The 12,418-nt window shown below is 40.9% G+C and overlaps 1 protein-coding gene across 8 annotated transcripts in view; it reads left to right on the top strand.

Annotated features, from left to right (window-relative positions):
* Positions 1–12,418, top strand: part of USH1C (USH1 protein network component harmonin) — a 95,323-nt gene that overhangs the window by 27,703 nt on the left and 55,202 nt on the right. For all 8 annotated transcript variants that reach the window (XM_019551677.1, XM_019551676.1, XM_019551679.1 and 5 more), the window contains exons 5-12: positions 953–1,061; positions 1,175–1,199; positions 1,973–2,030; positions 3,998–4,101; positions 5,667–5,751; positions 5,901–5,960; positions 6,674–6,730; positions 8,991–9,133. In XM_019551677.1, coding sequence (XP_019407222.1) covers positions 953–1,061; positions 1,175–1,199; positions 1,973–2,030; positions 3,998–4,101; positions 5,667–5,751; positions 5,901–5,960; positions 6,674–6,730; positions 8,991–9,133 — 641 coding nt within the window. The remainder of the gene's footprint in view (positions 1–952; positions 1,062–1,174; positions 1,200–1,972; positions 2,031–3,997; positions 4,102–5,666; positions 5,752–5,900; positions 5,961–6,673; positions 6,731–8,990; positions 9,134–12,418) is intronic.

Below are 12,418 nucleotides of genomic sequence, written 5' to 3' on the forward strand. Positions count from 1 at the left end.
GCTACTTCACAGTTAGGGCGGCTAGGATCTGGAACCAACTTCCAAGAGAAGTGGTGCTGGCTCCTACCCTGGGGGTCTTTAAGAGGAGGCTAGATAATCACCTAGCCGGGGTCGTTTGACCCCAGTACTCTTTCCTGCCATGGCAGGGGGTCGGACTTGATGATCTGCTCCAGCCCTACAAGCTATGAAACTGTGGAAGGAGAAGTGTGTTGTGATTGTGGCTTGGTTTCATGTGTGTGTTTGACTGGCAGCTTTTCAGTGTGCAGTTATCTTAAGTAATATAGATGGCCTGAGAAATCAAGAGTGTTTACAGTAGCAATGAACTAGGCTTATTATGCAAATAAACACTGTCTAACAATCGTAATTGATAAGAGAGTATTATATTCAAAACTGGGCTAGAGTCCTTTGAAAGAATCTATTGTCCTTCTATCTGTAATCTAGCAAACTCGTCTGATCAAGTTTGGTTTCCCACCCATTAAAATAGCAAAGAAGGTATTTGTAATCAGCTTCATGAAAATGTGGTGAAAATGAATTTAACCCTGGGTTGATTTAAAAAACAAAACAAAAAACAAACAAATGAAACTCCAAAAAACCCTGATGAACTGCGTTCAGACACTGACACCTCTACCTCATATGGTCCATATAATAAAATAAGTCTGATCCATACAGCTATATCTGCACCTCCTCCATTAGCTAATATTTTAGAATGGTTAGTGTTGTTGTCTGAATGTTATATACCATTTAAGTCAATAAATAAGTCTCACTCTAGACTTTGTCAAGGTCCTAGAAGTATTTAAGGTGTTCTGTAAACCATCCAAAACTGTTTTCTTTTCCTTTTATACAACCCATGCACAAAAGGATTGCCAGGTAACAGTGATGCTTAGCTTTTTTTAATCAATTGCTTTTAAAACACTGTGTATAATAATTTTTCCTTATACCTCTTTTGTCTAAGGTTGGAGATGAGATAGTTCGGATAAATGGGTACTCCATCTCTTCATGCACTCATGAGGAAGTAATAAATCTTATCCGCACAAAGAAAATTGTGTCCATAAAAGTAAGACGTAAGTAACACAAAATGCATGTACTGTCAGTGTAAAAACCATAGAAAAGTGCCACATAGCTAATTGATGGTCTGTAGAAAGTGGTATCTGACTTGCATTTTTTATTTTTGCAGATGTCGGCATGATACCTGTCAAAAGGTAAACACAGGCAGTCTGTCTTCTAAATTCATATCCATACAAATTAAATTGTATGTTTCCAGGTACCCTCTACAATCTCTAAATAATTCTCTAGCAACCTCCATTAATACATTTGGAAAGTTTATAAACTTCCACTTTACAGATGACTAAATTGATATCTACTTGTTTGTGTTTGATACTTTTCATTTCCAGTCTGAAGTGAGCCAGTGTGTTTCTGAATTATCTGTGGAGTTTATCTGGGACTCTTATAAATTACATCAATAAATTAATTTAACAATGTGTTCCACTCCCTTTGCAGGGATATCAGCTTTTACTGTTTTTTCAGAGGTGGCAGTTATTAAAATTTTTCAAATTTTGATTATTGGTCTATGCTTATTTTTATCAAAATGTTGAATCTCAATAGAAATAAAATTAAAATGTTTCATGAGAATTTTCCTGTTGTATACTTGGGTGGGTAAAACAGGTATAAGGGCGTGAACTGATAAAGACTTTCTGTTTTCAAAAGTTTTTTTCAAAAAACAAGCAAAAGTTTTCCCAGAAATGGTTTATGTTTTAACTGACCAGCTTTACTGTTATAATTAACTACATGCTTGCCTGGTATCATTTTGAATATCTTAGTACCTAACTTTAAAGCAATATAAATTTTTATGAGTATTATTTATATGTAAGTTTAAAATAGGAGGTTATTTGGAGGTCAGGTTTAATATCAGATTCTCAAGGCATTTTAAAGATGTTTTCCCTATTAAATATAAATATTTTATTTTTACTTCCAGCTCTGCAGATGAACCTCTTAAGTGGCAATATGTGGATCAGTTTGTGTCAGATGCTGGGGTGAGGCACCGTATATTTTAGTAATGAACCTTCAAGGAAAACGCTTAGAGAAACTGAAATCACATCTTCTCCTGTGCTTATAGGAATGATTGCTTCTATTTGTATGGTACAATATGTATGAACTAGCAAATTACCCACCAAGAATGCTGGGGGAGGGGGTCAGGCCGGAATGGAGTGCCACCAACTAGCACCCCTCGGCACTGACGCCTCCCAGGAGCAGGCAGGGGAAGCTTTCCCCACCATCCCCTCCGCCCCCTCTTTGCCAGCACCCCCATGCCACTGCTGCCTCTAAGTGGTGGCCTCGACCTCCCTACCCCCAGCCCTGCTCGTTGGAGGTGGCGGCGGCGCAGGGTGGTGGTGGCATGGCACTGGACTCCCCTCCCCGCCACTCTGTCCCTACCATCGTGGTGGTACTCCATCCCTGCCATCATTCTTGACAGGCAGTTTGCTAGATGATGGAAGGGACAGAGGGGTGGACAAGGCCAGTGCTGTGCCACCACCACCCTGCACTGCCACTGCCTCCATGGAGTAGGCCCACTCCATCCTCTCTATCCCTGCAGTCATGGTGGAGCTCCACCGTGTGTCTGTCTGTGTGGAGCACTCTGATCAGTTGTTTCAGTAAGCATTGCGATTGGTTGCCAAGACAACCAATCAGAATGCTCCAAGAGTATTAAGGCAGACACACAGAGGGACAGACTAAGCCCTTTATATATGAAGAATGTATGTAACCCAGAATAAATAGTTACCTCTAGAATATTTAGAAACAAAACTCTAGACTATGTAGAAAAAAAAATTTGTTATAGAAAGGAAATGACTTTTACTTGTGAAAATAAAAACTGGTTCTTTTGCTTAGATTTGATAATTCAGCAAGCTCTTTTATATTGCTAAAGGTAAATTTTTGAACAGGTTACTTGGTGTAGCCAGGCTGTTCAGTTAAAGTTTAAAAGTGAATGACTTTTAACTTCTCTAGCATCATAGAGGGGTTTCAAAGCAGCAGTAAATTACATTTATACTTACTGAGCACTTCTACACAAGACATTTACTGCAGAGTAGTATAATTGGCTCCTAAGTTAACATCCTGCATCTACATGTGCAGCCCTATTAGGCTGGGATTACAGAAGAAAGAATTGGTTTTAAAAAAACAGGTAAGCTTTTTCCAAATACTTTTAAGTAATATTTTTGTCAGGAGATCAATATCTGATTTGTTTTTCTTCTGTCCTTTCTTCAACTTTTCTCCACTTCTTTCATGAGATGTGGCTCAATCCTTTTGATGATCCTTCCAATAATAAAGGGCTAAACTCAGTTCTGGCTCAACTGTTCTGAAGTTAGCTGTACTTGTTCCACTTTTATATTGGAAGCAGATGACATCACCTTTAAACATATAAGCTAGGGACAGAAATTACACATAAACCAGTATAAATGATTGGAAACTGGTTCAAATCTGTAACAACTGAAGTTCAGTGGACATTAACTGCTTCAAAAATGGCCAAAACCAGTTTTAGATAAACCTGGATGGATGTAGTATCAGACTTAACTGATTTAGGTTAAATTGGTTTATTGAACTTCTGTCCCAGAGTCCCTCCAGATGCAAGTTAACGCACAGTCCCCCAGCATCCCAGGATGCTTTGCACCTCCACTGCAAACCACTCCTCACAGGGCGGGCTCACCTTGGCCCAAGCTGCCTGCTCCAGGAGAGCAGGGAGGCATGCTCTAGCACCCCCTGGCTTCCAGCCTTGGCCACTGTAGGCATGTGGCTGTATTTCCAGAATCAAAAGTGAATGTCTATTCACTTGCTTATTGGTTCAATCTAAACAGTTTAGACTAACCTACAAAAATTGAATAGATTCAGCCTTGGGCTTTTTGACTGTCTGTACTTAGCCACGGAGTATAATTCTGAGTTGTTTCAGTCAGCAGTGGCTTAACTACAGTAAAGATTTCACTCATGACCTTTTTTTCTTTTGATGCAGGAAGGAAAAGGCAGCATGGCAGGGCTCATTTCATCTGGAGGAAGAGACAGTAATGAGAAGAAAGTCTTCATTAGTTTGGTTGGTACGAAGGGTATGGGATGCAGGTAGGTAGACTTAATATGCTTTGCAGGAAGCATGAGTAAATTTGGAGTGAGGAAATCCAAGGCAGTCATTACTAATATTTACATTTGTGTGTTATCAGGAAATGTATTTTCCTAATACAAGATAATATTTGTTACTAAATTATTCCCCTATCTTAGTCATTGTGCTATTTAAACACAAGTGAGATGTCAGTGTAGATGCCTACATGGTGAATTCTTGCAGTTGAGCTTTTAGCATCAAAATAGTAAAAAAATGTATTACAAGTGTGGCTGGGTCTTGCTAGAGCCAAGACTACTGATTTGCTAATAATCCTTAATAGATATCCTATTTGGAGGCAGACCTCCAGACAGCACACCCTGTCTCTTTAGGGGTATCTCTAAAGAGAAATTAAGTCCTTGAGACCAGGTATGAAACAATACAATGGTCAATTGGTAAAATAAGTATCATGATAATACAGAAACTCCTCATTTTCTCCACAAAGTGAATTTAAATTAAAGTCATTTTTTTAGTGAATCTTTATGTATAGACCAGCCATTGGATAGGCAGGTAACAACCTGTGATCGGATTACTACAGGCACAGTTTGAAGCAACTCTCTCCAGGGATCTTGGTTTTATCTGATTTTAAAAAATCCCCAATTTTCAGTTAAAAAAAAAAAAGTAACCCCAAATGCACATTTTCCCATGATTTAAATGAAACACCACTAATATATAGATACATATATATTGGTGTTTCATATATACGGGTTAGTAAAAGCATGACCATTGAATGAAAAGCATATAATATGAGCATATAATCAGTATGCTGTTTACATTTTTAGTTTAGTGTAATCCAAGAGCCAGTTCCCTTGTTGTAGATCATTGTAGCTTTATTGACTTCTGCGAAGGTACAATCTCCTAAGGATCTAGTCCAAAATGTTTTTATTAATGATAATTTTTTATTAAAGTAGTTATCATTGTGAAGGCTCCTTATCCTGCAAAACAGACCTTGAAAAGGAAAGGAGCTATTCAGTTCCACAGCACTTATAGCATTCTGTACTTAATGAGCATTGTTTATTTACATTAAAGCTGGTTATGTGAATCCCTCCATAAGCATGTGGCAAGGCTTTTTTTTATGATACCTTGTATTGGACCAGCTGTAAATTAGCTGTAATGTAACTGTCTAACACCTCTCCCAACTATAGAGTGGGTCCAATAAAAGGTATCACAAAAAAATCCCTGCCTCTTATATATTTCCTGGGCCACCGTGGCTGCAACACCACTCCGAACTATAAGCATATAGCATTTTTTTTTCAGTTCAAAGGCTACGCGCTTAAACAGAGTATGTTCTGTATTTTAGTGATGATGATGTTAAATCCAGTGGGCCAAATCCTTGGCTGGTGTTATTGGTACAGCTTCACTGACTTTGCTGTGGATCTTCTCCCATCATGTTTTCCTCAGTCATTAAGTAACACAGGAAACAAGTAGGAGGGTTTGCCTAAATTAGAGGTGAAGAGCACTCCAACAAGTATGGCATTTTCCTTGTATTGTGTTATCCTATAACGCTGCTTGTTTTTTCTGTTAATTTCAGTATTTCCAGTGGTCCAACGCAAAAACCAGGCATCTTTATTAGCAATGTTAAGCCAGGATCTCTTTCTGCAGAAGTGGGATTAGAGGTGAGCATATTCTGCTCCAGATAAGATCTTGCAAGAAGATCTTGTTTTGCAATTATTTCTTATGAACTTTTTCAGAAGCCAAAAATACCATGCAAAACAGTAAAAGAATGAAGTGAGTGTCATTCATTATTTTTAATTGTTTCTTTTAGGTTGGTGATCAGATTGTTGAAGTAAATGGAGTGGATTTTTCAAAAGTGGATCACAAAGAGGTAGGGAAAATAATTTTGTTTTAATTTAATTCAAATGTATTTTGTGTATAGAAAGTCTCTAACATTAAAGTGTACACTCTACCTTACACTGCCAGCCCCCAAAAGCGTGCATGCCCTGTAGATGCCATTTAGCAAGGGATGGCTATATGAATGAATGCTGCATAAAAGATGTAGACACTGAGCTCCCATTGACTCTAAGCAGATCTCTTTGAAAATCCAAGCCTCACTCACCTTCCACTCACTCTTCAAGAAAGAGAGAGGAGATGAAACTGTTTAGCTTAGCAAAAAGAAGCTGGATATGTGACTTGATTGTAATAATTACATTAATAGGGATAAAGTAAGAAAGCAGTGGGTACAAAAGGACTCTAATTCAGGAGAGAAAGTCTGAACGAAAACAAATAGTTATAAGGTAAAGCTAGACAAATACAAATGATCAGTAAGGCAGAAATACAGTGATTAACCATTGGAAAAAAAGGGAGAATCCATCACTTCCCGCTATCTTGATGTCTTCATATTTGTCAAACAGAACTTTTGGGGCTCAGTATAGGGATAACTGGATGAAGTACCCTGGTCTGTGATATACAAGAAGTCAGACTAAACAATCTAATGGCCCTTCTAGGACTTGAAACTATGAATACAAAAACCCTTCTACTTATTCTGTGTCTGTTATCTTTATATATCAAATTGATTTTTTTTTTTACTTTCTTTTGCAGGCTGTGAGAGTGTTAAAAAGCAGTCGTACACTGACTATCTCTGTAGTAGCAGGAGCTGTAAGTAATAAGTCTATCAGAACAGAAGGTTTATCCAAAAAGTATTAAATAGATCCTGTAGGTAAGAAATAGTAAAGCAATCTTTGTTTCAGGATAGTTCATAGTCCATTTGTTGAGTCTTTAACCTAAAATCTATTGAAGACGATGAGTCTTTCTGTGAAGTCAGTAGGTCTTTAGGGTACAGACAGAAGTGACAATTTTCGCCTGATCTGGACACAGAAAATAGCCCTTAGCTGTGACCAAACACAAGTGCACGGCTGCAGACAGCTTAAAAAACGGCCAGTCAGGTAAAAAACTGATCCCTCATTGCATGAGGTATCGGATAAAGATGTTTCAAAATGTAACATCTTCTGTAACTTGTGTCTGCACTGCCTCCCAGCCGGCCACTGTTTTCAGAATGGGAAGGAGGAAAGAGAGCAGAGGGAGTTCAGTCTCAGGGGTTTTCAGTCCCCCTGGATGGTGGGGCAGTTGTATTGGAGCCCCGCCCATCCCCAAGGTCCAATTCATCCATCCCACCTTTGAGCCCCAGCTGAGAAGCCCCAAGAATGAGCTCCCTCTGTTGCCTTTCCCCCTCCCATTCTGAAAACAGCCAGAACTGGTACAAAGCCATGTCCATTGATATGAGAACCTAGCTGCATGCTCCCAGCCTAAAGCTAGATTCCCTTTCCCTGAAACCAACAGTGAACTTCTGTTTGGTCTGGGATAATGTTGTAACTCAGGATGCTTTGTAGAAATTGTTCTGGGTTACAACTGGGAGCTGCACTTCTGTCTGCAAATCACATCTGTAATCTTAATCCAGGTTTGCAGGCAGAGACAATAGCTAAAACTCTGAATTGAGATAGTGGCAAGACACTGGGTCAAGTTCTGCAGTTAATTGTACCAATGTCAGCCAACTGATATCAGTTACTCTGATTCTTCTTTCATTGATATAAATCACAAATATCTACACTGAAATCAGTCATATTGAACTGGTCCACTGGAGAGAAGATTCAGACTCCTATGGACTGAATTTTCTAGTTCACTTACAGCTGTTTTGTAGGCCTGCGCAAAGCGGCTAGTATTCGCTTCAGATTCGGATTCAGCCAGTTCAGGGGTAGTAATTTGATTCGGTGATTTGAACCACTGTCCCAAATTGATTTGACCGAATCTGATTTGGAGATTCAGCCACCGCCGAATTGGCCGAATCTCCAAATCAAACAGGCCTCACCCCAACCCGCTCTCCCAGCCCTGTCAATGGCTGCCCCGCCTGGCCCCAGCCTCCTGGCTCTTTATAATAAAAAAAAAAAAGCCCAGCATTCGCTGGCTGCTGCCAGGCAGGGGGGCGAGCCCCACTGCTCTGTGCTGCGTGGGGGCTGTGTCATGAGCCCCCATCTGCTCTCCTAGCCCCAGCATCCCAGCTGTTTAAAAAAAAACAAAAAACCCCCCACTTAACGGCTCATGCCAGGCTGGGGCGCAATCCCCACTGTACTCCATTGCCCCACTCCACCACTCATGGCTGCCCCACCTCCTGGTTCTTTAAAAAACCAAAAAACCCCAACTCACCGGCTCCTGCCAGGCTGGGGGGCGTTATTCCTGCTACCCCCCACTACCCCATGCTGTGTGGGGGGCTTTGCTATGAGTCCCCATCCCCTACTGTCTCTGGGAGAGTGGGCAGGGGTCAGGGGGGTGGCCAGGGGGGCTGGGAGAGCAGGCAGGGGATGGGGCCTGGTGGGGTCCCCCCATGGTCCCTTCCCCTCTCCCCCTTCCCCAACCACCTCCTACTTACCAGCATGGAGTCCAGGTCCAGCTCCCTGTGGTGGTGAGCAGGGACTACCCGAATCTCCGAAGATCTCTGAATCTTTTCCGAATCAATTCAGACTTTTTTTATTGGTCTTCTGATCCAATTCGGATTTGAAGATTTGACTGTCAAATTGGACTGCATCTCCTCCTAATTGAATCAGCACCTGAAACTTCGCACAGCCCTACTGTTTTGTGCTAATCCAGAGGAATGAGCTGTAGCAGAATAAGGCCTCTTCCTGTGTCTCAAAGACTCCAGTGTGATCTGGAAAGCCTAAGGTCCTAGGGTCAAGTGGCTCCCTTGACCTGCTTGCCCTCAAGAAGCCTACCCATCTTTGAAAAACAGAATATGGATCCTAGACTGAAGAAACAATGGGAGGAAGCTATACAAGTATACAACTGCCCCAGCAGCTTCAGAATGATTTGTTAGGGGAGCTAAGAGCACTATAATTTTTGTGATTCTGTTTTAATGGATTGATTGCAGGGAAAAGAGCTTTTCATGACTGAAGAAGAGCGGCAGAGAGAGGATCGCCTTCATGAACTGGAGCGTCAGGAGTTAATGCATCAAAAGCGGCTCGCATTAGAGACGAATAAAATCTTCAGAGAACAGCAAGAGAAAGAGAAGCTGTAAGTCCTTTAGAGGAAGGGGTTATAATTCACTGAGCTTTGACTTAAAAATGGCAATTATGACCAGGAAAAAAATGTGAGAAGACTCTAAATTCAAGTTAACTTTTTCTTGCTTCTAGAAGATTTTCTCCTTCCAATTTCCTTCTCCCTCACCCCTGTGGACATTTTGGAACTTCAAAGCTAAGGTCATTCAAGGGTATGGCTACACTACAGTCTGCAGAGTGGTATACGGATACATAGGGTTCCTAAGCAAGCCCAACTACTGCAGGCGGTTCAGACACAGCAATAAAAAGCTCTGCTTGGGCTAATTTACCCAGCTTCTCAGCAGACTGCAATGTAGATGTGCCTGAAACACATCACCTCTATGTCCAAGGAAGGTACCAATAACATCTATATAAAACCATTCAATAACAAATAAGAACCACCCTTGTCTTGCAGTTATCACACCTGAATCTCAATCCTTCACCTATGGTGGGGGGAGAGCCAGCAGCAGTTGAGAGTGCATATGAAGTTTCTAGCTGTGATCCCTTCTTGGCAGTGAGGATATATAGCAAGAGGAGCTGGAAAAAGACTGGAATTTGGCATGCAGGAGAGAGGTAGGGGAGGGGGTAGGTTAGTAGAGTCAGAAGTGGTGGCAAAAGAAAACCACAGCAGATAGAAGTATGTCGTGAACTGATAATACAATAAGTAATAGCTGGACCATACTTTGAGTTGGCACTACCATGTGGCCACAAACCATATTAAGTACTTGTTATGCTTTTTTCCTGTGCATGAGATATATAAGGATGAATTCAGCAATAGGTATGCATGCCTAGATTATATTGTAGAGAAAATGGTTGTTTTTAAGCACTTTCACTTACATTTACCAAGGTCTCTCAAGAATACCAAACCACAAGGCTACAACTTTCTTGCTATCTGAATTCGGTACACTGACCACAAAGTGAATTTCTTCAGATGAATTGTTTCTTAGGAAGCCAATAAAGCACTTCCCTTGTTCAAATTACCTTTTTATATTATGCAAGACAGATAAACGTGAAAACTTGGCCATAGCAATCCCCTTGCAGTTCTTTGAATGGTAAGGACGGCCAAATCCAGGCATTGGTGGCTCAGTAGCTACTGGTGATCCACAGGAACCTTGCAGTTTCAGCTGAAGCTAAGATTCTAGGATTTCTTCGTTCTTGATTTAAATAAAACAACAGATGCATGAAGGTAGGTGGTAGAACTCTTTGAATACAATATTCATCACGGCAGCAGCGATTTGTCACTTTGTGTGGGCAGCTTACAGTTATCAACAAGAACATAGGTATTGGAGAGAAAAAAATGATTCTTCAGCTTCTTTGGCCTTCCTCCTCTGATCCCACCTCTGTTCCCTAATATTCCAATCCCCCACTGCCTGGATTGTCAAAAGTAGAATCATATTATCAACTTACTTTTAACTCATTTGAAACTTCCCTTATGGCGTAGTTGTGTTCTCATTTTCTTTGGACTCTGTTGTCCCTGAATGCCTTCTTTCCCCCTTTACCTTCTTTTCCTCATGCAGTGTGAGCATAGACAAGTTATAAAACCTGTATCTTTTCTTACTGACTTTTCTCATCTGTGTTCCTTTCCCAATGGTCTTTCTCATGCACCTGCTTGCACTTCCTTCAGTTTGTCCAAATCTATTCTAGTTCTTCTAATTTAGATGCAATTTCTGCTTTACTCTCAGCAGTGGTGTTAGGCTTGCTGTTAGAAAAAATGGATAATAATTATTGTTACATGTGACTCATAGGAAACCTGAGGCACTGAGTAATTACATTATTTTCCTCAACTTATGAGCCTGACTTCTCTTTAATATCGGGGACCTTTTCCTCCAATGTGGCAGTATAAAGGAGGCTTTAAAGTGGGTGCATCTACATGTGCTATTAGCACACAGCAGTAAACTCTGGCGCATGTTGCACTAGAGTTTATTGCTCCCAGGCCCGCTATTTAAACATGCACCTGGGACTGCAGCATGTTGAGCCAGGTTGGAGTAGCCCCATCTGGCAGGAGACCCCACTAAGTCAGCCTGTCAGCCCAGGGCTGTTCTGACCTGACTCAACATGTTGCGGAGGGTCTGAGTGGGACACAAGGGTGCTTTGGTGTGGGAGCTGCCTGCCGGCTAGCCCCAGACTGAATCACCCTTGTGCTCCAGCCAGCCAGGTCAGCATCTACATGTGTGTTGCTGCACATGAAAAAACTCTGCAGTAGCATAGTACTTGTACTACCCTTTTAGTACTTGTATTTACAAGTTCTACCCTCCTGCAGAGTTAATTAGTTTCCTGTGGCCCAATAGGGCTACACATGTAGATACGAGACCTTTATTGTGGAAATAATTAGTCAACCCTGCAGTAAATGTCTCGTGTAGATGCACCCAGTGAGTATAAATGTAATTTACTGATACTTTGAAACCCCTCTGTGATGCCAGAGCAGTTAAAAGGGCTCATAGCATAACTAAGAATGAAGGCCACAAAATTGGATGTAGAATCCCAGTAGTCTGACTTTCAGATAAAGTTAAAGTTTTACTCTTGCTTTGAATCTGTTCGCTATGACTTTGCTAAGCTTGTGGCTGCAGTATGTTTTTACTGGCTTCTGAAAACCACAGGAAAGAATGATAGGTTTTTTTTCCCAGCTAATATTAAAGTTGTTTGATTTAAAAATCTCTGAGTTCAAAGCCTTAAGAGCTACACAGCTGACAGAAATGCCACAACTATGGCCAAGATAACTATTGGCTCCAAAATGACTTGGTTATCTATTTATGTTAAAGTAAGCCAATTAATATGGGAGCAACAGGGTCAGAATTGAGAGACATGTTGGGTAGGGCTTGATGTGGTGATTTCTGTTGCAACAAAATACTTGGTTAAAAGGTGTGGAGGCCCACATTCTCTTCTCATCTACTGTCTTCCCATTAATTGATGTATTGTGGTGATTTTTCTCTGTTTGCTGGAAAGAGGTGAACTCTCCAAAGCCAAATGAAAATTATCAGTCAAGTAGGTTTTTTTTTTACTAAAAATCGCACCTTTGGATTGAAAGTATTCTGAATTCAGACTGAGTTTGGTAAATAATTTCAACAAGGGAAAAATTCATAATAGTTTGACATTTCATTTTTTAAATGTTAAAATATAACAAGAGGCAAGGGTTTCATAGATTTCATAGATTTCATAGACATCAGGGCTGGAAGGGATCTCGGGAGATCATTGAGTCCAGCCCCCTGCCCAAAGGGCAGGAAGTCAGCTGGGGTCATAGGATCCCAGCAAGACAAGCATCCAA

The sequence above is a fragment of the Crocodylus porosus genome, unplaced genomic scaffold (assembly GCF_001723895.1).
Source record: "Crocodylus porosus isolate Cpor-Errol unplaced genomic scaffold, CroPor_comp1, whole genome shotgun sequence".
Taxonomy (NCBI): domain Eukaryota; kingdom Metazoa; phylum Chordata; order Crocodylia; family Crocodylidae; genus Crocodylus; species Crocodylus porosus.